Below are 24,480 nucleotides of genomic sequence, written 5' to 3'. Positions count from 1 at the left end.
ATATATATATATATGCAAGTTGCTTCCTCCTCCTTTAGGAAGCAGCCTCAAGAGGCTGGGAGGAGAAGACCCAGGTCCTTCCTGCAGCACTGCATGTGACCTGGCAGAGGTCTCTGATCTGTCCCACCCGTACTCCATGTAGGTCACACAGTACCAGAGCGAGAGACAGAGCTGGGGAGGGAGGGGGTGCAGTGCCAAGGAGGTGACCTGGCAGGCTCGGGACCCCCGATGTTTGTGCTTTTAAGTTTGAGGAAACAGAAGAACACACGCTCCTCTCACCATTTCCAGCGGTCTTCCCCAAGCTCCACCTCCAAGAATTCCATGGACCCTCCCACATGTTTTCCCCAAGCCACAATTTCACGGGTGGAAATGTGTTCTCTATGCCCCGACATTGCCTAATTGCTTGATTCCTTGCTTGTGAACCGTTGCAGATTCTCACGGACTGGACACAGGACTGGGATTCTTTTCACGTGAGCTTTGCTTTCTGGCACCAGACTTTAAATCCCAGTCAATCTTCTATGGGAGGCACCACAAAAAAGCTGTTAAGAGGCAATGCGCACAGTGCCATGCACCCGCCCTGGGGCCGCGGCGCTCCCGAGCCTGGCGTCCACGGAACGTTAGTCCGTGCTCATCCATGCTGAGTCCGCCGTGGCGTGAGCACCGTCACTGTCCGCAGCAGCAGCAGAGAGGTGTCCTTCAACAAAAGCAGACACTTCCCCTGGCAGAGGGTGGCAGGAAGGACTCCCGATATTCGCGCCCGATGGGGCACAACTCCAGGAGACTTCGGGAAGAAGACAATCCCACTTAAGAACAGCAGCCTTCTGGAAGGGCAAATGGAACCCGGAGTGTTTGGGTTGTCAACTACTGTGTACGCTGCGTCTTCAGAAATTCAAAACCACACGATAGAAAGCCATTACAGCTGACCTAAAGCTGACAAGTCTATCTTAATGGCCCATAGCTATAATTTATAAATCATGCATGAATCAGACTGCCATTTATGAAAGCCGAGAAGTTTGGAGTTTTAGGATTTGTTTCAACAGAGACACAAAAGAGGAGTTGGCAGTGGATTTCAAGCCTGTGGGAGGTGGGGGGCATTCTAAAGAATGAAGCCTCGACTCAGGCAAGCTAAGGCTTTCCAAAACAAGCTTTTGGAAAACAAGAAGCCCTAATCTTTAACATCACCGAGACTCATGTGGAAGAAGCCAGAAATGTCAACTGAGAGAAACAGATGACACTGTGGTGCTTCGCAAACCACCGCGTTTCATGTCCCTGTTAACCAGACAAGGTGACGGAGGGCAGATGGCGCCGTCCCAGTTGAATTACCTACGGGGGTCTGCTGCCTGGAGGCCGAGTTCCATGGTCCTTTGGAAGAGGTTACATTTTAGTTTGGTTTTTGCTACAACCTGACTGATGAATGTGGGCAAATTCCCCTCTGCTTCTCTCATCTCCAAACACAGTTTGGATGAAACTATCGCTGAGGCTCACCTGGGTTTAAGGTCTCTCGGGCATGGGGAATTCAGTCTCTGGGGTTACATTTACAAATAACTCATTTCCATGGATCCACAGTAAGAACATTACAATCTGAGATATGAAACAGAAGTATGCGCCTGTCAAAGAACTCGCCTTAAGAAGGTCCCAGGATATTAAGTTGTGGGCATGTCTGATTCGGACCTTAGGGTGCTTTGGCCTGGGGAGGGCTACAGTGTTTTGGTCTTCACAACTGAGTGTGCAAGTCCAGGGTTCATGCGACATGGCCTCAGCTGTGATCCAGACAGGAACCTTCGCACCTGGTCACACCCACGAGCTCACCTCTGAGCCGCCATGCGCTGCAACGCCACCCACGGCTGTGGTCACCGCAAACACCACGTGCCCACCTCAGCGGGCACAGCAGACAGGACTCCAGCTCCACGGGGGAACTGAGCCTCTACAGACTGGCAGGTTGTGCACAGGCAGGACAGGAGAGAAACGAGACAAAAGAGGGAAGAAGCCCACCCTATAGGCTGCGTGGCTACAGACGCTGATGGGACAGGATAGGCAGGGGCCCCTCAAGCGACCCGGCAGGAGGGCCTGGCTCAGCACCTGCAGCCCTGCTCCAGAGCACATGGGAAACAAGGCCCAGGCAGATGCCACTGCCTCCTGGATGGTGACTGGGCGGGACCTGTACTGTTCAGGTCTGAATAAGGGCGGCGGAAAACAGTACGTAAAGCCCCACAAGCAACAGAAGGCCGGGTGGTGGGCAGCTCTTCCTCCACCAAATCTCCAGCCTACACCAAATCCAGGCCCCCACGCCTGAGGGGTGTGATGAGACCAGGGTCAAAGCCTTCTCCTGGGTGTGAGGGCCTTGAATCCTCCTCACTGCACTGAGGATTTCCTCTGCCATGGGAGATTTCGTCCCAGGGAGGAGCATGAGAAGCTTGGTAGGGGGCCGAGGGCTGGGTTTTCATGCTGGCCGGGCAACAACCAGCTCTGGGTTCCTCCTTCCTCCGCTGCAGAATGGAAAGTGCGCGTCTTGTGTGTATTCCAGAGGGCAACCACTCTGGATTTGCGATCACTCACTCCCTGCGCCAAGCAGGACAGCGACTCAACCCTCCCTGACCTGCACCACCCCAGCTGTACATCGAGCCCCTCTGAGGGCTGGAAGTAGTGGGCAGAGGGCCCGCTACCACCAGAAACGTGTTGAGAACCTACTGTGTGCTGAGCAGCACGCGCACTCTCGCACTCTGAGTTAATGTCTTCGGGTTGTTCCAGGAATAAACGAGGATACAAGAAAAGCAAAAAGACTCACTCAGGGCAACGTGGCAATGCCTGGGAACTGGGCACTTCCCTGTTTCCTCACAGCTTGGCAGTGGGAGCTGGCGGTCCCCTCCCGAGCCTGGTCTTGCTGTGCTCTGCAAGCACTGGCAGCAGGAGTGAGTCCCGGCTGGAAGTACGTACAGTGTCGCCCGGGCTCAGAGCAGCTGGGCAGCAGGGGACGGCTGTGAGCTCTGCCTGCCCAGCCCGCCTTCATCCTTCTGGAAGCCGAGCACTCGTGCTCCCTAGGGAGCTCTTCCTCCCTTGGCGCCAGGCTGGGTTAGGGTGGACATCACAACCCTAGCCTCGGTCTGTGGTGGGCATTAACCCGGGCAACACTCACCAGACCCCCACGGCCCTTTAAACACGAGAGTTGTTTAAAAAGTGAGCTGATGAGGCCAGGTGCCTGAACACCATGGGGTGCACCCTTCACAGGGCTACCCCTTCCCCTTGGGACAGGTAAGCTGGTTGGAACCATCTTTTTCCTGGACCAGAGGGCACAGGGTGCACCTCCACTAGAAGCCATAGACCGTCCACTCTGTTCTGGGGACTGGAGGGGTGGTCAAGCAGTTTGGTTCATCTCACTCAAGAGCCCTTATGTACAGATCTCAATCTGACTCTTCTTGCTGGGTTCAGGAACAAGGGGATTCGGGAAACACCCGGGGGTCACGGCTTCCCAAGCACACATGGTGTGTCCACAGGAGGTACTCACAGGTCCCGACACAGCCACATGCAGATCCCCGGGAATTCTGCACAGGCCCATGCTAGGGTGCCCCAGCCTTGCCCCTGGCCTGGTGCCTCCTCACAGAAGTGGCAGTTTGTCTGCATGCCCTGCTGTGAGGCGACGCCTGGTCCAGCACAGGGGGACAGAGGATGTGCACCCCGCATCTGTGAGTCAACTCTGAAACCCCAGACTCTGGCCCGGCCGTGGCAGCCTGCTGAAGTGAGGCTGCCATCACCAGAGCTAGGGCCCTACGCCCAGCAGGGCACCTGCCTGGGAAAGGAGAAACCACTGCTTCTCTGTCAGTGCAGACGGCCAGAGAGGAGGAGGACGGTGAGGAGGAAGGAGGAAGAGCCCAGAGGGCTGCACACAAGGACGCCAGCAGTGACCTGGCCAGGTGAGGGAGAGAAAGCGGATGTGCAGCGGACCCCAACTCGACCGGGTCCCCAGGGCTGCCGTAACTCAGTCAGCACAGCTGAGCTTTGAGTGATTTCCTAGGCACGCGCTACAGACAACAAGGGGCAGGTGAATCTTCATTCATCTAGTTAACCAGACTGTCCCTATGTCAGCCGGTCAGAGCTTGAGAATCCACTGTAGTGGTACTTCCTGCACACCATGCCTCTCAGGTCAGCTCGCTTTCTCCTCCCAAGAACATGCTCCGTGTCGGGTGAGGGGAAACTGAGGCTGGCAGAGCACAAATGAGTCACATGGACTGTGAGTGGCAGAGCTTGCATCTACACCGGCTGCCTCTGCTGCCTCATATGCCCTCTTCCGCTCCTGTTTAAATGGCTTTTCACAGGCCAAGTAGCTTATTTTCTTTCAGAATGTTTGAGGCCAGGCGTGTCATGGGTGACCCGGAGACTTTAATGCGCCTCGGATGTGTTTTGCAGATATTTGACATAAAGAAATCGCTGGGGCCAGGTGAGCACTGAAACAAGGTGGCCGCGGTGGGTGACTGGACAGCAGCTTCCACCACCGTGGACACCCCTGGAAGGGCAACTCTCCGAGGGCGCGCCAGCACCTGGTCCTCCCCAGGGGTGACATGCGGCACCCCAAAACACGTCCAGGCTGCAGCTCTGTGCCCCCGCTGAGCCTAACGTAATTCAGGACTCTGTCAACACAGAGAAAACGCCGCTTGGTGCCTGCACTGGGCTCTGTATTTGCAGCAGCAGGTGTGAGTGTGCCTGTGTGTGGTCCGAGGCTGTGCGTGACCCAGAAAGCGAGACAGGGATGGGGTTCTGTCTGGGGAAGCGGACGGCCACGCCCTGCTCCTGTCAGCACCCCGTGGCTCCCACCACCCTGAGGGACAAACCATCAGCCAGAGTCCACGCAGTGGAGCTCTCCTCAGGAGTGCTGCGGGGCGACGGATTAACTCAGCAGGCTGTCCCACGCGTCTACTCGGCTACCAATTATGAGTGCAACAGACTTAGTTATGCATTTATCTGGAAATTACTGAGCGGTGCACAGAGCCAAGCCAGGCAGCACGGCCCTCGTGGTTGCTCCGTGGGAGGCCACACAGGCAATTTAGGGTGGTGCTCCACAGGGCAGGGCCTGCAGGCAGGCACTCTCGGCAGCCTTCTCCTTTAAATACCCTCTGTGTCACAGGGAAGCCCTCTGCAATATAATGAAGGTACAGTTTTAATTACACGCTTCCTGACTTTTGTTTAGTTGTAGTTTTAAAACATTTGCTCACACCATTCTTTCCTTTGGCTGGGCAGCAATAGCTGGCTCTTAACTGTCTGGCTAATGAATTTAATAATTTCCTGAGCTGGGAGTTGAAGGGCCTTCCCTCAGTGCTGCATTTCCTCTTTACCATCCAGTTCCTTGCAGTCCCAGTCCTGGGATGGTGCTGCCCATGAAGCCGGCCCACGCCCCAGTCCCCTGCCCTCAGGCGTCTCCCCAGTTGACACAGTCCAGGGACAGACAGACACCTTCCTCTTCCGCTGGCACGTTATTTCCGTGCCTTGTGAGCAACAGGTGCTTGATTGCATCCTGTTTTCTTGAGGTGATTCAGATGCACAAACCAGGAGAGAGAGATCAGACCCAGCTGAGCCCCAGCAATTCTACAATTAAGTTAAAAGCTTTCCTTAGCAGCTAAGAAGCTGCAAATCCACTGCGTAGGGCCTGCAGCGATGCGGGCATTGCCCAGCCTTGGTGAGGGCAAAGGTGGCTTGCCCGGGACTACTCCTGGGGGCTCCCGTCCTGGACAGAACCCGACACCCCCGGAGCCCCTAAAACGGGGTCCCAGTAACCCTGGTCATTTCCCCCCATGCCGGTCGCGGCGGCAGCTCTTCTTAAAACCACGAAAGCGAGTGTGGATCACAGAACGAGAGGCTTGTCCCAGGCTGCTGGGGCCGTGGGAAGCCTGGGGTCGTTTTAAGCACGACACAGGGAAGAACGCCCGGGACTCCCAACCCGCTGTTTCCATTGGATCCACACATTTCTCCAGCAAACGTGTGCTTACCGAGTGCTCTGCTCCTGCGCAGCTCAAGGCCGAGGGACTGGGCTGAGCCCGGCTGGACTGGGCCACCAAATGGTGTTTCACCCTCCTTCCTGTGCCCTGCACACGCGTGTCAGAGTCCACGCTCCCCAACTGACCCCAGCAACCCGGCTTCCTGGAAGGGTCGCAATGCTGGGGATCCGCCCCTGCGTATCTTCCTCGGCCCAATGGGAGACGCAGTTAACTTCAGGCCCTCCCACTTGCTCATGGGAGGTGCCACGGTGCTCTCTCTCTCTCGGGCGAGGAGGGCTGAGGATGGAGCAGAGAGGGTCACAGGTGCAGGGGTCACAGAGCACAAAGCCCCACAGCAAGCCTTGCTTGGTCCGTCTGGTTTCAGTTTATCTGAAGGGTGTTTTCAGAATCAGGAAAATTTTATTTCTCGACTCCTTTCATGTGAGTTATGCGAAACCAGTGGAGGTTTAACCTCAAGTCCATGTTTCCTGGTCTTACTCCTCGGTGCTTAGCTACGGCGGAGCTGCCCGGTCTGGTGAGGCAGCTGCCAGAGAAGGGGTGGCCCATGTCAGCTTGTACTCTCTCCTCGAACGAGACCTCCTTGTCCCTGTGTCCCCTGAGGTGCCCAGGCTTCCCTAGCACAGGGCAGGTGAAGTCTCCATTTTTCTGAAATGCCTAGAATCAGAAGTGCTTATAATTTTGGATCTTTTACACACCTTGGAATACATGCCCAGACCTTGCCAGCTCACTATCCCTAATCTGAAAATCCATAGCCCAAACGCTCCGAAGACCAAGTGCCAGCCTGACCCAGTATCTGTTTTGGATTTCAGATCAGGGCTGCCTCACCCTGCTGGATTCCTGTCCTTAGCCCCCAGGTGAGGAGAGACAGGGTGGAAGCCATACTCCTCTCCTCCGCTGCATGCACCACAAGAGCACCCTGTATGGTGTGAGCGCTGGGGAGCACCATGTGGAAGGCAAAGGAGGCTGCAATCTGACCTCAGTACCAGGAAAAGCCAAGCTCAAAACCTGTTCCAAAGGGAGCTGCACTTCACAAGAACCCTGCATTTGCCGGTAGAAGGAACCACAGGCTAATAAAAAAAGTGAAGTGATTTGTTTACAGCTGCTGTAGAAAGCTCAGACAGCCGACACAGGCTGTGTCATGATTATCAAAAAATCTAGATGAACATATTATGTCTTTGATAATAAAACATATGAGGACTAATTGCTTACATAAATGTTATTTTTCCTGATGGATGGCAGGAGGGCAGAAACCCGTGAAAGACAGAAAAAGCACTGAACAGGAGCCTTGGCTCTTGGTCTTGTCTGTGGCTGCCCAAGTTCTCACTGTTAGAGCCACGGAGATTGTGTGGAACTGCTACCCATAGACTTCTGCCCCACTGGTGCATTTACAAGGCCGCATTTACACACAGTCAATTTTATGCTCAGGCCAGTATGCAGAAGCTACATTTTCTGCTTCCCTTGCAGCTAGGATAATCGGCTGGCTTTGTTCTGATCACGCTGCCCTTACATCTACACTGGGGGCAGGATGAGCTGGAGGGACGTTCGCCCTGTTCCTCTCCCCACCTGTGTGGAGTGCAGGAGCGATGCTATGTCACACAATCCACAGAAGCACAGCTGTCTCAGTCCGTGCTGTCCCCTGTAGGGAATGCCTGAGGCCGGGTATTTCATAAAACAGACTTCTGTCTGGCTCAGATTTTGGTGGCCAGAGGGTCCGGACAGACGATGCTGGTATTTTGGCCACAGCAACCCCCTTGTCTGGGTCACAGCTTGTCCATGTGCTGATATGCTGCCCTGAGCTGACCCTGCCATGAGACGGCATTGGCCATTCTCAGGGGACCCGGGGCCTAATCTCCTCCCTCGGCCAACCTTCCATGCTGGACACTCAGCACCCACAGAGGAGCCTTTGGGGGTCAGGTCACACAGAAATCCCTGCATGGCAGGCACAGTTGGCTTCCACACGTGCTGGCTTTCTGCTGCTTCACTCACTTATTTTTACAAGACAAACACAACTCATTTCCTGAGTCGCCGTTTAATCAGACTTTTCTCTCACAGCAGCCAAACACATTCTTGGTGGACATAAGGAACACACCAGACCAGAACAGTGACGGCGAACCTTCTAGAGCTTTCAGTGATGGCAGTTGCTGCGGCATGTGTGCCAGGGATTTGCCACCCCTGGCCTAGAAGATTCCGCTAGCACAGTCCCAACCAAAACCTTGACTTCCGACTCCCAATCTGTAGGCAGTGGGCATCTCCTTATTTCCAAATCTCCAAAGCACAGAGTTACCTGACTTAGTATGAAATGTGTAAATATAAGAAGTATCATTCATTATCTTGTTTTTGAAAAAAAAAAACTTTAGGCAGAAACAGATAATTCTCAGAAAAAAGACCCTTTAGATCATCAAGCAAACTTGCAACTCTTTATTTTATTTATTTATTTAGTTTTGGTGCTCGGGATTGAACTCAGGTTCATGCACTTGTGAGGCAGACGCCACTGAGCTAAATCCCCGGCCCATGAATTTACAACTCTTGAAAAGACAAAGAAAAGAACAGAATTTAGGGGATTTAGCTCACTGGTGCAGCACCTGCCTGGCAAGTGTGAGGAGCTGAGTTCGATCCCCTGTACCCAGAAGGAAAAAAAAAGAACAGACACTTTCCCATTTGTCATGAATAAGATAAACTGATGTGATTAAACACTTCATGATGGCTACAGTTTTACGTAACACTACAAAAGGTCCTTGAAGGCCCAATCTTTGAGCTCACAGTGCCTGGTATGTGTAATAATGTCTGACATTCAAATGTTTCTGCTGAAATTTAATGGCTTCCTCCACCCTGAGGATATTCCTGCATAATTTAACCTTTTTCCTTGATTCTAACCACACAGAGAAACAGGTAGCAACGTGTTATTCCCACGGCACAGATGGCCAAACTGAGGCTGAGGGGTTAAGTGATTTCTCCAAGCCACAGAGAAAGCCACTGTCAGAAAGGGGATTAGATTTAAGAAGCCACATGCTTCTCCCTTTTCAATGTAAATGGGGAAGTGGTCAGAACAGCATGAACTAAGAGAAACCATAGCTTTCAGTCTCAAAGCTTTCTTAACCTTGCACGGGCCCTTTAGAGGAAAGGTCACAGTTCTTTTCTATCTCGGACACCGCTGGAGGAGGACTTCCTAAGCTGTGCCATTTTATCACCTTCTCTCTTCACCAAGAGAATCTCCTGGGCATGTGTGCTGGGCAGAGCAGAGTCTTCTGTGTGCTTTTATATGCAGCCTGACTACTTTTTCTGCATCCAGTGCATCAACCCCGCTGGGTGAGGCACAACACACACACGTGTGAGACACTGGTCTTCCTCAGTCTCACTCCAGGGCAGCCAGGAGACTCTCACACTGCCTCGGTGAGCAAAACAGCAGCACCATGTGCTTATGGGGTGGGCAGCTGGGTGCAGTGGACAGAGCTCCTGGTCAGATGCAGCGCTGGCTGAGCATCTCTAGTCTGAGAAGACTCCATAGCCTCAACTGTTGGAGCACTGACCTTACACAAGTGGAAGATTCCACCCCTGGCCCCATGGGACAGGTGGCAGTCAAAATGCAGGTGCAATAAAATATGGTATAAAGTTACTCTCAGGTGACATGCATGAGACACATAAATGCATTTTCTGTTTAGGCTTGGTCCTGTCCCCAAGATCCTGTGCAGAAGCAAATATCCCAACGTTGGAAACACTTCTGGTCTCAGCATTTTAGATGTGTGCAGCAACGACAGGTGAGGTGGCTGGGCGGCACGGACGACTTGTTTGCTCGGCCTATGCGCACGGTGTCTCTCTGGGTCTGCACAGGGGCCGCAAACATGAGACTCCACACCCTCCTTCCAGGATAGGTGCTTTGGAGGCAGAGGCCCCGCCTCTGTGTAGAGATGTCCACACATTGTGTACTGGTGGTGGGCACAGGATTCGCACACCTGTCCCTCAGAGTCCCAAGTCTCTGTGACTCTTGGCTGCTGTGAAGACTGTGTGTTTGCGGACACTCAACATCCATGTGCTGAACCCCAAATCCCGAGGTGATGCTCTCGGGGTGGAGCCTTGGGCGTGAGATCGGGCACTCCTGGTAGAGACCGCAGGGGGCGGGGGCCGCTGGCCTGGTAGACAGGATGTGGCTGACCGCCAGCACCTGCACCTCCGACTTCCCAGCACTGGGTTATGAGGAGTGAATCTCCTGTGTGTGCTGCTCAGGATGAGGTGCAGCGACAGCCAACCCCGCCCAGGAGTGGTCATGCCGAGCCGCTCCCTTCCATGCCCTGTCCCTGCCTTTGCACTGCACCGCAAGGAAGAGGTTTCCTTTGCAAGTGGCAGCCATCATGTGTCCAAATCGAGTTGTATTAGTTAAAAATAGGACCTGTATTTATTTGGCCAGGCAACCTGGCTTTGTCCTGAGGACGGGAACAGCCCACAGGCTGCTCTCTGGTCTCAGCACTGCTGTGGGTAATCCTGTGTCCCAGCAGGAGGGCAGCAAACCAGCCGGGCACCACACTTGTGCCTGGGCCTGGCAAAGGCTCACTCTTCTTCCAGGCTCCTTTAAAGTTGGCGCCTGGAGCCTGAGTCCCATTCCCAGTTCTGACTGCACAGCAAGTGTCTTGCTTGGTCCACACGGCCTCCCCGGATCTGGCCAATCTTCCGGAAACACCAAGTCCTCACGCAGATGCGACACGGGAGCGAGAGAAGTGTGTGACAGCTCCAGGGAGGACACAGCGCCTGCAGCAAGCACTCCTGACCTCCCTCTGCCGTCTCGGTGCTGTGGCCTGGTCCCCAGGGACGCAACTGCAGAGTCACTGCGACACCCTGCACAGATCTTCCGGAAGAAGGGTGAGGGTGCGGGAGCTGTCCCACATCGCATGCATGCCGAGGCGCCGTGGAACTCCTAATTCCACACTACGCAGGCTTCTCTTCCCTCCTCCTTAAGGCCACGAGCCGAGTGTGGACCGGACCAGCGCCGAGCTGGGCAGCCCATTCCCCCACGGTGGTGCCAGGGACTCACAGAGAGTTCTGGGCACTTTCACTATGTACTGAGTAAGTGGAAACATGCGCCCACCACTTTCTGCTCTTCAAGGAGTCTCCAAAATAATGCTTTATTTCAGTTTCTGGGTGATGAGGTGAGGCTGGAGGAAGGTTCCTCCCACGGCGGAAACCCAGAGGGCAGTGGAAAGGCAAGAGGCTGCTTACCCACTCTCCAGAGGCCCTGTGGTTCTCTGCGGGCTCTTCCCTCCCTCAGCGTCTTCCTGGGTTTGGAATGCTCTTTGTTCACAGGAGCATTGCGGAAGAGCCGACTTCAGTATTATCTATGCTCTGCTCTCTTTATTGATAAAAATGATCAATGACTCTGTCTCCTCTGGTCTCTCTCCTCCTCTAAATGCAGGAGCCATGCGGACAGGAGCCCGGAACCCGTCCCCGGAGTCACTGAGGGACTCAGTAAACTCTCGTGGGGTCAGTGAAGGGAGGAGGCTCCGCAGCCCCTCCTCTGAGCACAGGCAGAGGTCTGCGTGTGTAACACTCACTGAGCATCTGCATTAGCTGACCTGGCCCTGAGAGCTGAGAAATAACCCAGGCCTTAACTCCCAGGATCATAAATATTCTGAGCGAAAGGGATTTGTACCTTTGATTCCCACCGTCATCCAGATGCTGAGCGAAGGTTACTGAGGAGGACGATGTTGATACCACCTCATTTGAAGGGGCTCTTTCTCGGAGTGCTCATTCAGTTTGGATGCGGGCATTCAAGGTTGTATACACACACACACACACACACACACACACACACGGTAAGTATCTGTGTTTACTACATGTGTGTGAGTGTGAAGTCACACAGGTCTGGGGAAAACTCTACCGCTATCTTGGTGTTTAAAGAGGAAGCAAGCGAAAGCCCATAACTGCCTGGCAGAGTCAGAGCGCCCGTCCTCCTGTGTGCCCTTCCGAGAGTGCAGATGGCCCTCGACTCCGTGTTTCCTGAGACGCAGAGATTACATACGAAGCGGGTGAGACCCGCAGGATAACTCCGAGGCTAACGCCAGAAAGCTTCATTCCCCAGGTGGGTGTCAGAGCAGACAAGAACCCCTAACTGCGGCAGAGGACCAACCAGAGAGTGTGCGCAGCTACCCCGCCCCTGCTGGAGGAGCTGTGTAAACAAAACGGTAAATATTTTCATCTCGCAGTGAGATCAAATCAGGTGATTTGCTGACATTCTCTTGAGGTTTAAGTCTTGTCTTTAAAGTAAAATACAAATTGTATTTCTTGGGGACACATTTTAATAATAAACTTAAAAGCATACGAGACAAAAACAATGAAAACATTGCAATGAGAACCAGACCGACCGTCTCCCACTTCAAAAGGAGCGGATGGAGCCTCCCATCAGCCCAACCCAAACGCTGCGTACTGAGATCGGCCTTTCCCAGAGGAGGATGGGAGGAGAGAGCCAGTCACAGCTCTGACTCGAGAGCAGGTGGCTGACCGTAAGGAGCACCCACCTCACAGGCACCGTGCGGGAATATGTGTGCACACACACATACACACACGTGTGGTGTGCTCCTGACTCTGGTGCAGGTCCAGCTCCTTCCCACACTGTGCTAATCCCATGAGCCTGCGAGAGGAAAGAGGGCTGCTCTGGGCACCCCTCCGGCCTGAGCCCTGCCGCCCTCGGGCCCTGCGCTGTGGCCACACTCACCTCGGGGGCCCGTGATGACCGGCCGATGGTGCTGCGTGAACGCCGTGCCCAGTGAGGAGGTCTGCGAGGGCGAGGGGCTGCTGAAACCCGACTTCTCCGACTTCTTCAGCGTGGTTGGAGATGGCATTCCTGGAAGGAGGAACAGTGTACTTGAGTCATGGACAACAGCATCGCGACCCCAAGGGTGGCCCCAGACACTGGAGCAGTACAGGAGCAGAGCGCAGAGGGCTCTGCTCGGCCAGCGCACAGGCGGTAGGGCTCCTCAGGGCGGCCCGACCCCGTCTGCTGGGGCTCTGGGGGTCGTGATGCCTGTAGGGACCCAGCCAACACGAGGCCCCAGGTTGCCAGGCGGCGGCCCTGGAAGGTGTCTGTGGACCCCGGTGTCTGTGGACCCCGCCTTCCTCCCGCTCCTTTGCTGCTCAGCCCTGAGAGGAGCAGCTGTGCTCTGTGACACACTCCTGCCCCGGGTGCCAGGCAGCCCGACAGAAACTGAACCATGCACACCCATGTGTCCAGCAGCACAACAGCCAAGCCCTGGAAGCCAAGTGCCCACCAACAGGCGACTGGGTAAAGAAAGTGTGGTATTTATACCGAGGGATTACCAGGCTGCCCAAAAGGACAGACTGCAGGCATCTGTAGGAAAATGGAGACCATAATGTTACGTGAAATAAATCAGACACACAAGCTAAAGTACCACAAGGATTCTTTTTCATGAGAAACTCAAAATATAAATGAATAGCAAAATTAAACATAGATAAGGGGGAATAGGAAGATAGATCTTTTCCAAAAGGGAAGGCGGCCAGGAGACGGAGACAGGAAAGGGGAAGGAAGAGGCTCTTCACCAACTCACCAAGAAGACTGTGATCATTACACACTACATACGTTACCAGTAAAAATTTAAAAAATGAATGGATAAGTAAAAGCAACGAGTCCGACCAGGGACTAAGACCTTTGAAACTGTGACCACAGCAAACATTTTTCTTCAGCGGGCACCTGTTATAGTCGCTGAAAACTAACCTGGGCTCAGATTCTCGGGCACATCCTCACAGCTGCGTGTGTGACCTCTGACCCCAGGAGGTGCACGGCGGAAGCAGAAGGACCTGGCAGGCGTGCACTTGTCCTGTCGGGTACCTCGCCTCCGCACCAGGCACTTCCTCTACATTCTAAGTAATTTAGCTCCTTTAACCTAGAAATGCCTTCAACAACAGCAACACTGTTGTCTATCCAAAAAACTATTTGTAATAGAAAAAAAAAGACAAAAGTAAAAACACCAGTCATGCTCAATAACGGGTGGGTGATGCCAGGGCGCCTGTTGAGGAGGGACGGGCTGGGCTCCGTGGTGATGGAACACTTCCACTCGTAAGTACGCTTAAATGTGCTCAGGGCCCCACCTCGCTGCAGAGGTGCCGGGACAGACGCAGGTGTGGGTGGGACGCTGCCTGCACCATGACACCGTGCAGACCGGCGTTTCACGCAGAGAGAGCAGGGAGGAAACCCGGGTCACCACACAGTGGCGCTCTGTGGGTGGGTCTGGGGGATTTTCCCTGGGCTATGTGCTGACATGTCTTTTCTACGACAATCATTTTTATGGTTAAGAAAATACAAGCAAAGTGTGTTTTCAAAATAACATCTTTACCTGATGCTCAGGGCTTTCCCAGTATTTCACGCCAATTAACCCCTGGGTGTCACTCCTGGTACATGTGGCCGCTTCTCGGGTGCGGCAGGCACTGGTGAGACAGTAGGAGTCGGTGTGGAGCACGGAGATGGCTCCTCTAAGCCTCCAGCTCAGAACTGGTCAGATGTGGAAGCACCGAGGCTCGTTTCCCCCACATTCTGTCCATGCTGTTGCCTGCCTATGATGGAGGATTGTGTGGAAGAGCTGGAAAAAGAATGAAGTGAGGAGCTGTTGGCCAGGCACTTTCTAGGCGAGACCTGGCCAGACCCCGAGTTTGTACGGGTGGCATCTAAATCCACCCCAAGTCTCTGATCTCAGGCTTCCTCAGTGCCACTCTGTACAGTGACAGCTGAGTGTGAGGACGCTGGCAGGTCCCACAAGGACATGGGTTGTGTCTGCTTTCCCCTCTCTATGAGCAGGAAAGGCCTTACTGAAGGCCTGGAACGCACCTGAGGTACAGAAAGGTATTTAACTCTGGTGCAGACCTCAGCAGCACCTGTGCTTTGCCAGTCAGACATGAAAATGTGGGGTTTCAACCCCAAGAAAGAAGAAACCGCACCCTGGTGAGCACGTGTTTGCACGGTCAGACATGGCAGTGTGCAGTGGCGGGTGCTCTGGAGCACAGCCCTGTGGCAGGAGTGAAGGACACAGTGGCCTCGTCACACCTCGCTAGAAGGGGCAGGGCATGTCGTCACCGCCAGTGCCCTGACTGAGGCGTCATCATGTGACTACAGCAGCAAAGAAATTTCAGAATGAAAATTAAAGGAATGAAATGCTGAAGTGTAGACAAATCTTGCAAGTTATTCCAACCTCTTTCACAAACCAGTTTTTCAGCTGCCAACCAATCCATTAATTTAAATGCAATAAATGCCTGAATTATGTGTCATGAAAAAGGCAGAAATAGGATGGAAAATGAAAAATGTCACAACTCTGAAGATCACAGATGCTCTTTCCTTCAAACAATGAAATCATTGATGAAATCCTGTATCTGATCTAACCTTACTGAAGAAAGCCAACGGCTGGATGCAAGACTGAGTTATTTCTTTGAAATGTTCATGTTTTCCTGTCCCTGCCATTCCGGGTACCACAGAAAAGCCAATGTGATTTTAATCCACTATTTAGCCTTTAAGAGAGGAGTTGTATGTAAAATTGAGGCAACAACAAATATCAGGAATGATCACGGTGGTAAATGAGTTAAAACCCAGCAAACCCTCAACCCTCCTTGAAGGAGTTAAGAGGAAGAAGCTCTGACTCTTGGCCTGTAGGAGCAACAAGCTGAACCAAGTCTAATCTCTTCTAAATTTATCACCAAGTAACATGAACCTTAGGGCTATCATGAATCTCAAAATTACTTTGTGTTTTCAATTTTTAAAGACTCCTATTGAACACATTTCCTTATTATATACTTTAATATTTTCTCTACATGCATAATGTATGCTTTGGTTAATTTGCTTTGTATACTTAATTGGCTCGATGAAATTCCAAAGCTAGTGAACTGCTCTATGTCAAAAGCTAGAGGCTATGAATCTTGGCTTTTAGTTTTGAAATCAAATTTGGTTTCTGTATATTACTTTAAAAATAAATTCCCTGTTAGACGTTCTTATCGACAATTATCTAGGCACAACTGTTACACAATTAATGTATTATTTAATGACCGGCTTTCTCTTAATGAATTAAAACTTTAATTTCAATGTATTTTCTAGCAGTATAAGCTTTTTTGTTTTTTAAAACTGGGGTTAAAGATAAAGCAATACTACTCTTTGGGATGAAACTATTATTTCAACGTTTGGTAGCCAGTGACAGTTTCACGGGATGAGGCGGAAGTCTGGCACATCGTTTTGCTTCATGGGGCGCTCTGCCCTGACTGTCGTGAAACACGGGCGCCCGGGAGGATGACAGGCTCTGCGCAGGCGTGATAGAGCACCGCTCTGGGCACCTTGCAGGAGGGGGAGGGGAAGAAGACACGCAAAAGCAGCTGCACTGCAGCCTGCTGTTGATTTTCTAAGACCCTGACTGAATTTCTCAGCCACAAGGGCCATTCCAAGTTGTGCTCTGCAGGCGAAGGCCCCAGCCCGGCACCATCCGTCAGCGGCCCGGGCCTGCAGGACAGGACCCGAGGCCCTTAAGGAAGGGCCCGGCCGCACCAGGGCAGTCCTGCGGAGAGGCGGAAGACGGAGGGGCCGCCAGGCCTCGAGGACCGGACCAGCGCCGGGGGTGCTGATCAGCCACGCAGCAGTGGAAACCACGAGGGTGCCCAGCGGAGAGACCTGGTCTCCCAGAGGGGTGAGAAGCTTTCTCGGAAAAGGGCTACCAGCAGGTCTTCTACAAAAGATAAACACCTTGAAGACGTCTGTTTCCGTCGGATTCTTCCAAGAAACGTCAATCATGTAGTCAGATTAAATGATATTTAAAAACTCAAAAAGAATTATCCAGGTTTCCTATAAGAAATCAAGGTTTTTTTTTTTAGGTAATCTTGTTGCAGCCTGATGTTACAGAAATTGGGAAAAGAAATAGGGAACAAACAATAGTTAATTTAAACTGTACCCTGCCCCCAGATTATGAGATTCATCAAAGATTTTGAGCAGGAACTCTGCAGTGTTGACTGCAAAGGAATCTTACACAGGGTGAGAAGCCTTAGGGCTGCGTTAGGGCTGGGGTTGGTTAGGGCTACCATTAAGTTTTAGGGTGAGCCTTGGGTTGGGGTTGAGGTTGGGGTTAGTGTAAGGTTTTGGGTGAGGGTCCCAGTCCTGGCATTTGTATACTCTGCAAAAACACATTTCCTCGTGGAGTTCCCTGATGCAAAAAAAGGCAGTGTTCTGTTTACGTCCGTAAAGTGTATCTATAGTTGAAGTCTGTCATTTGGTTTTCTAAAGGAAAGAAAAATCAAAGGAAGGTTGTCCAAGCAGCAGAAGAAAGAGCCACACTGGAAGTGACTCAAGTACGCCAGGAACCATCTGTCTTGTGTGTCAAAGCTGCTGTGGTCTCAGGAGGGGTCACTCAGGGTTTCATCAGATGTGTTGACTGCATCATCTGTAGTTTGCATACAGAGCCTCTGCACAACACACGTCACAGCAGCTTAGGAGATTACGACCCCAGACAGCTGTGCAGCAGCAGAGAGGCACTCTGCACTCCTAGTGCACCTCTCGCTCTCTCAACAAACTGCTTCCCAGGCACCTTACCCTGTGGGTTTGGTTCTGCTCAACTTCGGGCTCCTGCTCAGGGTCTAAAGGACTGCAGAAGGGGAACATTCTGGATGGATTCAGGACACCAGGCTGCCACAACTGTGCAACTGCTGATGCTCTTCTGCCTGCAGGTGCTGCAGCCAGGAGGTTGTGCCTTGCTGTGGTTCCTGCCCCGCACACCTGCTGACTGCCCACTCCTCCAGTCTAAGTCGGGGGATCCACAGTCCAGTTGTGTCTGTCAGACCAATGGTGCCAGCACAAATGCAGTGACATCTCTCCAGCCCAGGACAAAAGCTGAGGACTAGGGCTGTGTTCTGCAAGTCACCTGCCACCGGCAGAAACTCCAGCAGCTCCCCCAGCACAAGAGCACAACTTCCTGGAACGCTTCTGGCTACCCCTAGTGACCAGATCTCCCCAACAGCGGTGCATACAGAAGGCGGTGATGGCATATGTCCATCCCACAGGTGCTCAGCCCGCCATGCTAAGGGGAGGTCGCTGAAGACACTGCACTCTTCTTAAATCTGTGTCCTGCTCGTGAAACCCATTAGGGTTCTCTCTCATGTAATGTATTATAGTTAACAATAAAAGGGTGAAACATTCAGACTATTTTGACTTTTAGCCTTTTTCAGTGAATAAAAATGTTTTAAAATCATTTTTATGATGGAGAGGATAAAATGAAAGTTCATAAAGCTTCTGAGGTTTATCTTTGTTACTCTATATGCACCTATTTAAAATAAGTTACAGGGATCCCCAAAGAATTAGCACATCATAAAGAATTTCAGGTCACTCGTTTAAAAGGCTGGGTAACGAGTGATTTCTTCAATTTAAAAAAAACAGGAGTACGGAGTAAAAGTTATATGGATTATTCAAGAGAAAAGAAACCATGGATTTGCTAATGTATTCCAAATGTTCATTTATGAGTGAAAATTTACAATCAGAATATAGAATAGACACAAGGAAAATGTCACATAAAAATCTGGTCCTAGGGCCAGTAGTCTTAAAGTTTCTCAACTATTTAGAGGATTTCCTTTCTCTTCAAGGTAAACACAGGACTGGATGAAGGGAATTGCTCTGTTTTCTTACAGGAACTGGGGACTCCCTGTTACACCCCAGCAGTCCCCCAACCTGGCCCCCAAGTTGAAAGTCACTCTCATGACACAGGACTGTGGTAGAGAAGATACTCTTGCGAAAAATAAATTACTACATAAAAAGAAATGGAATAGGACATCACATTTCATTTATTCTGCTTAGATATCCTGCTGGAAAAGTGAAAAAAAGTTTGGTTTGTATCTGCCCTGTTCAGTTTGGTGGCTGCTAGCCATCTGTGCTTCCTCAAATTTAAATGAATTAAATGAAATCCAGCCAGAGTTTGGGCGCTCAGGATCCGCAGTGGCCTGTGGCTACATTCGGGGTGACGCCGGCTCCAAGTGTCCCTCGTGTGTGTCTGCAGCACCAAGCAACTCACTGGTTCTGCTGTGCAGTGGGGGTGAGCCCTGCTTTTGTGCATTTCCATGTTGAGCTTTTTAGGCTCCTAAAAGAAACCAAATGCACTATGCAAATCCAGACTTGTATAACAGCCTTTTCCTTGAGTTTGTAAGTCTCGAGGATGCTTTCGTTGGCGCTAGACCTTAGCTCTGCCGATGAACCTAAGTGTGTATGAGCAGGTGTTCCTTTCTGGCCATGATGTTCCAGGGCCCTGCACAGTCCCTGAAGTCTGGTGCTCGGGACACCGATACAGATCTGTCAGTTCCAGGGTTCCCTGGACACATGCAAAGCACCTATCACTTTATTTGCAGTACAAAAATTTGAAGTTGGTTAAAACATTTCATAGGGGAAAAACAATATCATTTTAGGACTCTTCAAAGTGCTTGAACTGAAATCAAGGAATAAGCACTAGAAAAGGTTCTGTCAGCTAGAATCTGGCTGGGTAGTCAGCACTTTTTGCACAACCTGATTATGGCAAAGTGTTCAATTTTTCATCTCTGCACTCCGGTCATCCCCACAAATAAACGACTGACCTCCACCTGTTACATGGTGAAATCTGCCCACCATCCGTCAATAATCCTGTTCTTTAGCCTTCAAAGGCCTGAGGTGCTGAGAAAGCAGGAGGACAGAGCTGTACAAAGACTCGGGCTGATAGCATTTTGTTATTCAGTGGTTCCCAGTTCATGCTGGAAGCTATGCAGCCAAAGAACACAGATGTTTTAAAAAGGCAATGCCTGTGGGTGTGGGGAGGATAACACGTTTCATCACGTGCACATGAAATTTGTCACAGAAAGGTTCTGTCTTAAGCTATCAGTTAATGTAGGAAACTTCTTGCCCACTCCTCATAGGAAGACCTCTCTCTCCAAGAGCTGTGACTCCATTTTACATAGATGAACCTGGAGGTCACTTCAAAGCTTAAAAATACCTCAGTTAAAGCACGCTCACGATGCCGATGCTGTGCAAAACAGAACGAACTGCCAACCTCAAACACAGCTGTATGGGTGCAAAAGGACCACATTAGGATTAACTTTTAACAAAGCAAAAATGATGCAAGTTATGCAAATACAGGCATCACTCTCAGAGGCAGAGTGCCTGACCAGATCACTGGCTTCTGGCGAAACCAGTGATGGCCTGTCAGCAAGGAGCACTCAGCACGAAGCGGAAGCTGTGGTGGACGGAGAAGACGGTGCCTGTCTAATTAAGTGCGGGCTTATCCAGAGGGATTAGCGGGGTGTCTCTGCTCACTGTCATTGTGTGACAACATAATGATAGATCCGCTTACTTATGAGTGCAATTATCAAAAACGGTGCTGTTTTCTTAACTGTCTTCATATTTTGGAAATATTTTATTAAAAATTACTTCTCCGACACAAAGGGTAAAAGCTTGGCAGAGCTTTGCGTATCAATTAGGAAAATGAGTTCCTTCCGTTCAGTCAGTGCCTCCGTGGAGCCTCTCGTTCACGTTCAGTGAAACTTGCTCACCACAATGCTTTCATACTTCAGTCAGACATTTAGCCTTTTCCTTCTCGTGTTACTGGTCCAAGTTCTAAAGTTTGGTTTCTACTTGACTAAAAACTGCTCGTGGCCGACATTTTCTCTGGAGTCATGATTTCACACTTCTTTTTCACGTTCACACCTTTTTTTCGATTTGGAACCGAACACAGGATCCAGTTTTAAGCAGCCAGCCCCCAGGGGCCCATCGGAGCGGTTCCTGGCCACACACCACCTTCCACTGCTTTTCCTACTCAGTGACGAACATTACCAGCCACTTCAAGGGAAAGTGCTTCCCACAAGACAGAGACGCAAAAGCGAAGTGTGGCCTGTAGCACAGGGCTGTCCCGTGCGTCCACACTGACAAACGAGCTTCCTCCTTTCTTCCCTGCCCTTACGAACTCTCAAGTGACAATTTCTTCCACCAGGCTTGCCCTGAAAGCGAAAGACAGCCAGACATGGGCTTCAGTAATTACTGGACACCCACAAGGGAGAGCTGATCTGTGTCTCTGGTTTTAGTCAACTTAAGGCAACTATCAAGTAGTCTGAGCAGCGGTTAATGACATGCTTGATAAATTGTATCTCCGCAAAGATCCCCAGGTGTGACCCAGCACAAAGACCATGTGTCACAAAGATTTTTCCTCTTAAAATAAAAGCATGTTAAGGTATTGGTGCTGATGGACAAATCCATAAAAACCCAGCACATCAAAAGAGAAAAATTACTAGTTAAGCCTTCTGAGTATAAAATTTCTGAAGGAAAGACCCATCACTCTCTGGAATAAAAACTCTTACACAGAAGCAGGTGTTGCCACCACCGAGTGATAAATATCTAAGGTAATCACCCCGGAGAGCATTCGCAGGCATGCCCGACTGCCCCTAACCCTTACTCGTGAAACTGACATCAGAACACGCAGTGTGGCGTCTGCGTGTCTCCACAGTGTCCCAGCACGGGAGATCCTGCACAGCCTCCCGGAAGAGCCGCTCTTCACCTGGGCTCAGGACGTGGCAGAAAGGCAGATGGCAGATCCTGGCTGGCACTAAGTCCCGGGGCAGTGGGTTTCCGAGGCTTCACTAGTCCTGGGAGCTGATCATAGCTACTGACATCCTGGCTGGGCTGGCTGACGTGCAGAATGACCGTGTGTGACAGAGGACACTGCACATCAGACAGGGATACTGGGTGGCATTCCTTGAATTTCTACTGCCTCAGAGCCTTTCCAGCTGTGCAGATGACAATTTCAAGAACCTCCTCTTGTTGCGGAGAAGATGGAAGATCCCAGAGGATGGGGTCTTTCTTCCAACAGAACAGGAAGATGCTGGGCTCACATGAGCAGGGGCTCTGAGGCATGCTCTGAGGAAATAGTCCAGCACCTGTGAGCCAGAGGTCCTTCCAAAAAGATCTGTACTTAGAAGCCCAAGGCCCTGGGGGGGTTGTGAATGGGTCAGAAAGAGGCACCAGTCAGTCTTTCTTTGAAGAGCCAAGCCTATGACCTTGATTATTTAGCATTTGGACAGAAATATGAGTATGAGGAAAAGCACACGACAGGGGACATGCGCTTGCAACAGCATTTAGTGGTCAGTCATTGTCCCTGTTTGATCTCCCCACATTTAGGAGATGCACTGGGATACAGTGGCTTTCTCATTCCCGAGCATCTCCCAAGTGCGATGCGGCTTGGGATTCAGGCTGGAGAGGCCCTCTCATCTCAGCGCTCTGCATTTGTTCAGGACCCATCAGGGAACGGTGTGATTCACCGTGTCGACGGGAGCACTTCTCGTAATCTTGTGGGATGGAATTCACCCACCACCTGAAAGTGGGTGCCACGTCCCTGATGAATTGATGGGCTCGATGTAACCGAAGTCGGAGGACGGACAGAGCTGGGTACACGGTCATTCCCAAGATCCTCTGCAAGCAGGAAAGCCATGGCCGGGTCTGCAGCCCCAGGGCCCTGCTCCTGCCCGGCCCCATAGCACAGACCGGCCGTGATGGAGCACTGATGGTCCTTGAACATTTAAGTAAAAACATCAGTATGTAGAAAAAATACGAAAATGGGCAAGAGAGGGAAAATAGACTGCAAACAGCAGTATTAATGGTCTGTATTACTTTGGACTTGAATTAAACGACTATATATTCACACACAGACACGTAAGTGTATACCACGTACGTGGGGCCACCTATCTACATGTGTATAGCATGTGTACATTCATAGCTCACAACCACATAAGGTCCTAGTACATGCTTAACTGACATAGCTATTTCTATTTCTTATAAAACACTTGTATATTCTGGATTTCAGCTTAATTCTAGTGACAAAATATAAGCAAATTTATCCTATTAATCAAATTTTGATATGACTTGAATCTAGTAAAACCTACATTGTGCTCACACACCAGAGCAGAGATGACAGCACTACTTTTATCTTTGTATTAAAAGCTAAAGTACTTCCTCTGTGAGTTCTGCGAATCCTTAAAAATATTTATTAGACACAGGCAAATGCCACAGCAAACTCTAAGTCTCACCTTTTTATCTGTTTGTCTCTATCTATCTATCTATCTGTCATCATCATCATCATCAATATCTTTTTATCTTTTGTTTCTCCTTTCCAACTAGTTTCTGGCTCTTTTACCCTATCCTGAATACTTAAACTCTATCCTGAATATTTTTATTTTCTCTGAGTAATTCTGTCCAATTCCACTGCCCACAAATCTGAAAACTGTCTTGGATGGGACACTGGAGCCACAGGTGCAGGATGACAACCCTCCTGGGAGGTGAGGACCTCCTGGGTGTGGCCTGGGGGCTGCCAGCCCCGATGCTCCGTGCGCGGTTCTGAGTCAAGGGCAAGGGTCACCCGTCACTGCACAGCAGTTTTTGTCTCTCAGAGGAAGTTGTTTTCAGCTGCATTTCATAACAACTTAATAAATGTAGTACTCGAGAGTTTTCCACGTTTACCAAAAACGTATGCAGCATCTCTTTCATGCTTTAGGTTAAGCAGTTTGCATACGAGGACACACCCTGTGTACCGCGCCACCGAGCCCTCTGCACACAGCTGGACCTCAGTCAGTGGCGGCCCTTGCTTTCGTCGCCACGATCTTCCCAAGCTGTGAGGAGGCAGGCGGCGCACTGGACGCAGTGACGATGAAATCCCGGCTCCTCTGTGAACACCCAGATCTGCTCCCGGCGGGTATGAGAATCTCATTTCCGATTCGCTCTCTTCCTCCCGCTTCGCGTACACCCCAGTTCTCCCCGCTCCCTCTCCAGTCGCAGCGGGAGAGCAGTGTGCTCCTCACAGCACGCCAGGCCCGGCCCCCCAGCTCAGGGAGGACCGGAAGTGTGTCCTCTGTCTCCCACCGGCCTCACCCCAATCGCGACATCAGGAACGAGGAGATCCGGGAGGTGCATCGGTGACACCTGGCGGAAACGCAGCGTCCACTCTCCCGGAAGCTTCCGCACTCGGAACCCACACTTGGGCTCTGAAAGAGAGGCCAGGCTCTGGCAGGTGAGAGCTGCCCGCACGGCTCCCTGAGCACCTGTCACCCTGTCCCTCGCTGAGGTGTCCCAGGCACGCTGATCGGATGCTGCCACACACTGTTGTGGGCTTCAGGAGCAGAGCAGCCTTTGCGCAGGCCACGCTGCAGCACGAGTGTGTGCCCGACACAGCACAGGGCACACGCCTGTGAGGAGAAGGCTTCCTTTCTTCAGGCAGGGAACAGTTTAGACTTTAATTACAAGGGGTTGTTTTAGGCCCCTTTCTGGCATTAGCAGGTTCACGATGGGGCTGTAATTCATGTCTCACTGGGGGGCAGCTCTGATTTGAATTCGATCGTCTGATGTTAATAGCTAATCTGTTTATGTTTCTTTCTTTTTTTTTTTTGGTACCAGGGCTCAAACTCAGGATCTTGTGCGTTTGAGGCAGGCAGTGGAACCAATCCCCCCCCTCCTTGGTCTTTTTTTTTTTTTTTTTTTTTTATC

The 24,480-nt window shown here is 51.2% G+C and overlaps 1 protein-coding gene across 3 annotated transcripts in view; it reads right to left on the bottom strand.

Moving 5' to 3' along the window:
* Nucleotides 1–24,480, bottom strand: part of Nfia (nuclear factor I A) — a 430,814-nt gene that overhangs the window by 42,759 nt on the left and 363,575 nt on the right. For all 3 annotated transcript variants that reach the window (XM_010605025.2, XM_010605027.2, XM_010605026.2), the window contains exon 7: nucleotides 12,685–12,813. In XM_010605025.2, the coding sequence (XP_010603327.1) occupies nucleotides 12,685–12,813 (129 nt within the window). The remainder of the gene's footprint in view (nucleotides 1–12,684; nucleotides 12,814–24,480) is intronic.

Source organism: Fukomys damarensis, unplaced genomic scaffold (genome assembly GCF_012274545.1).
Source record: "Fukomys damarensis isolate Sample0158 unplaced genomic scaffold, DMR_v1.0_HiC HiC_scaffold_33, whole genome shotgun sequence".
In the NCBI taxonomy this organism is placed as follows: Eukaryota; Metazoa; Chordata; class Mammalia; order Rodentia; family Bathyergidae; genus Fukomys; species Fukomys damarensis.
This window is presented reverse-complemented; position numbering and strand designations above follow the sequence as displayed.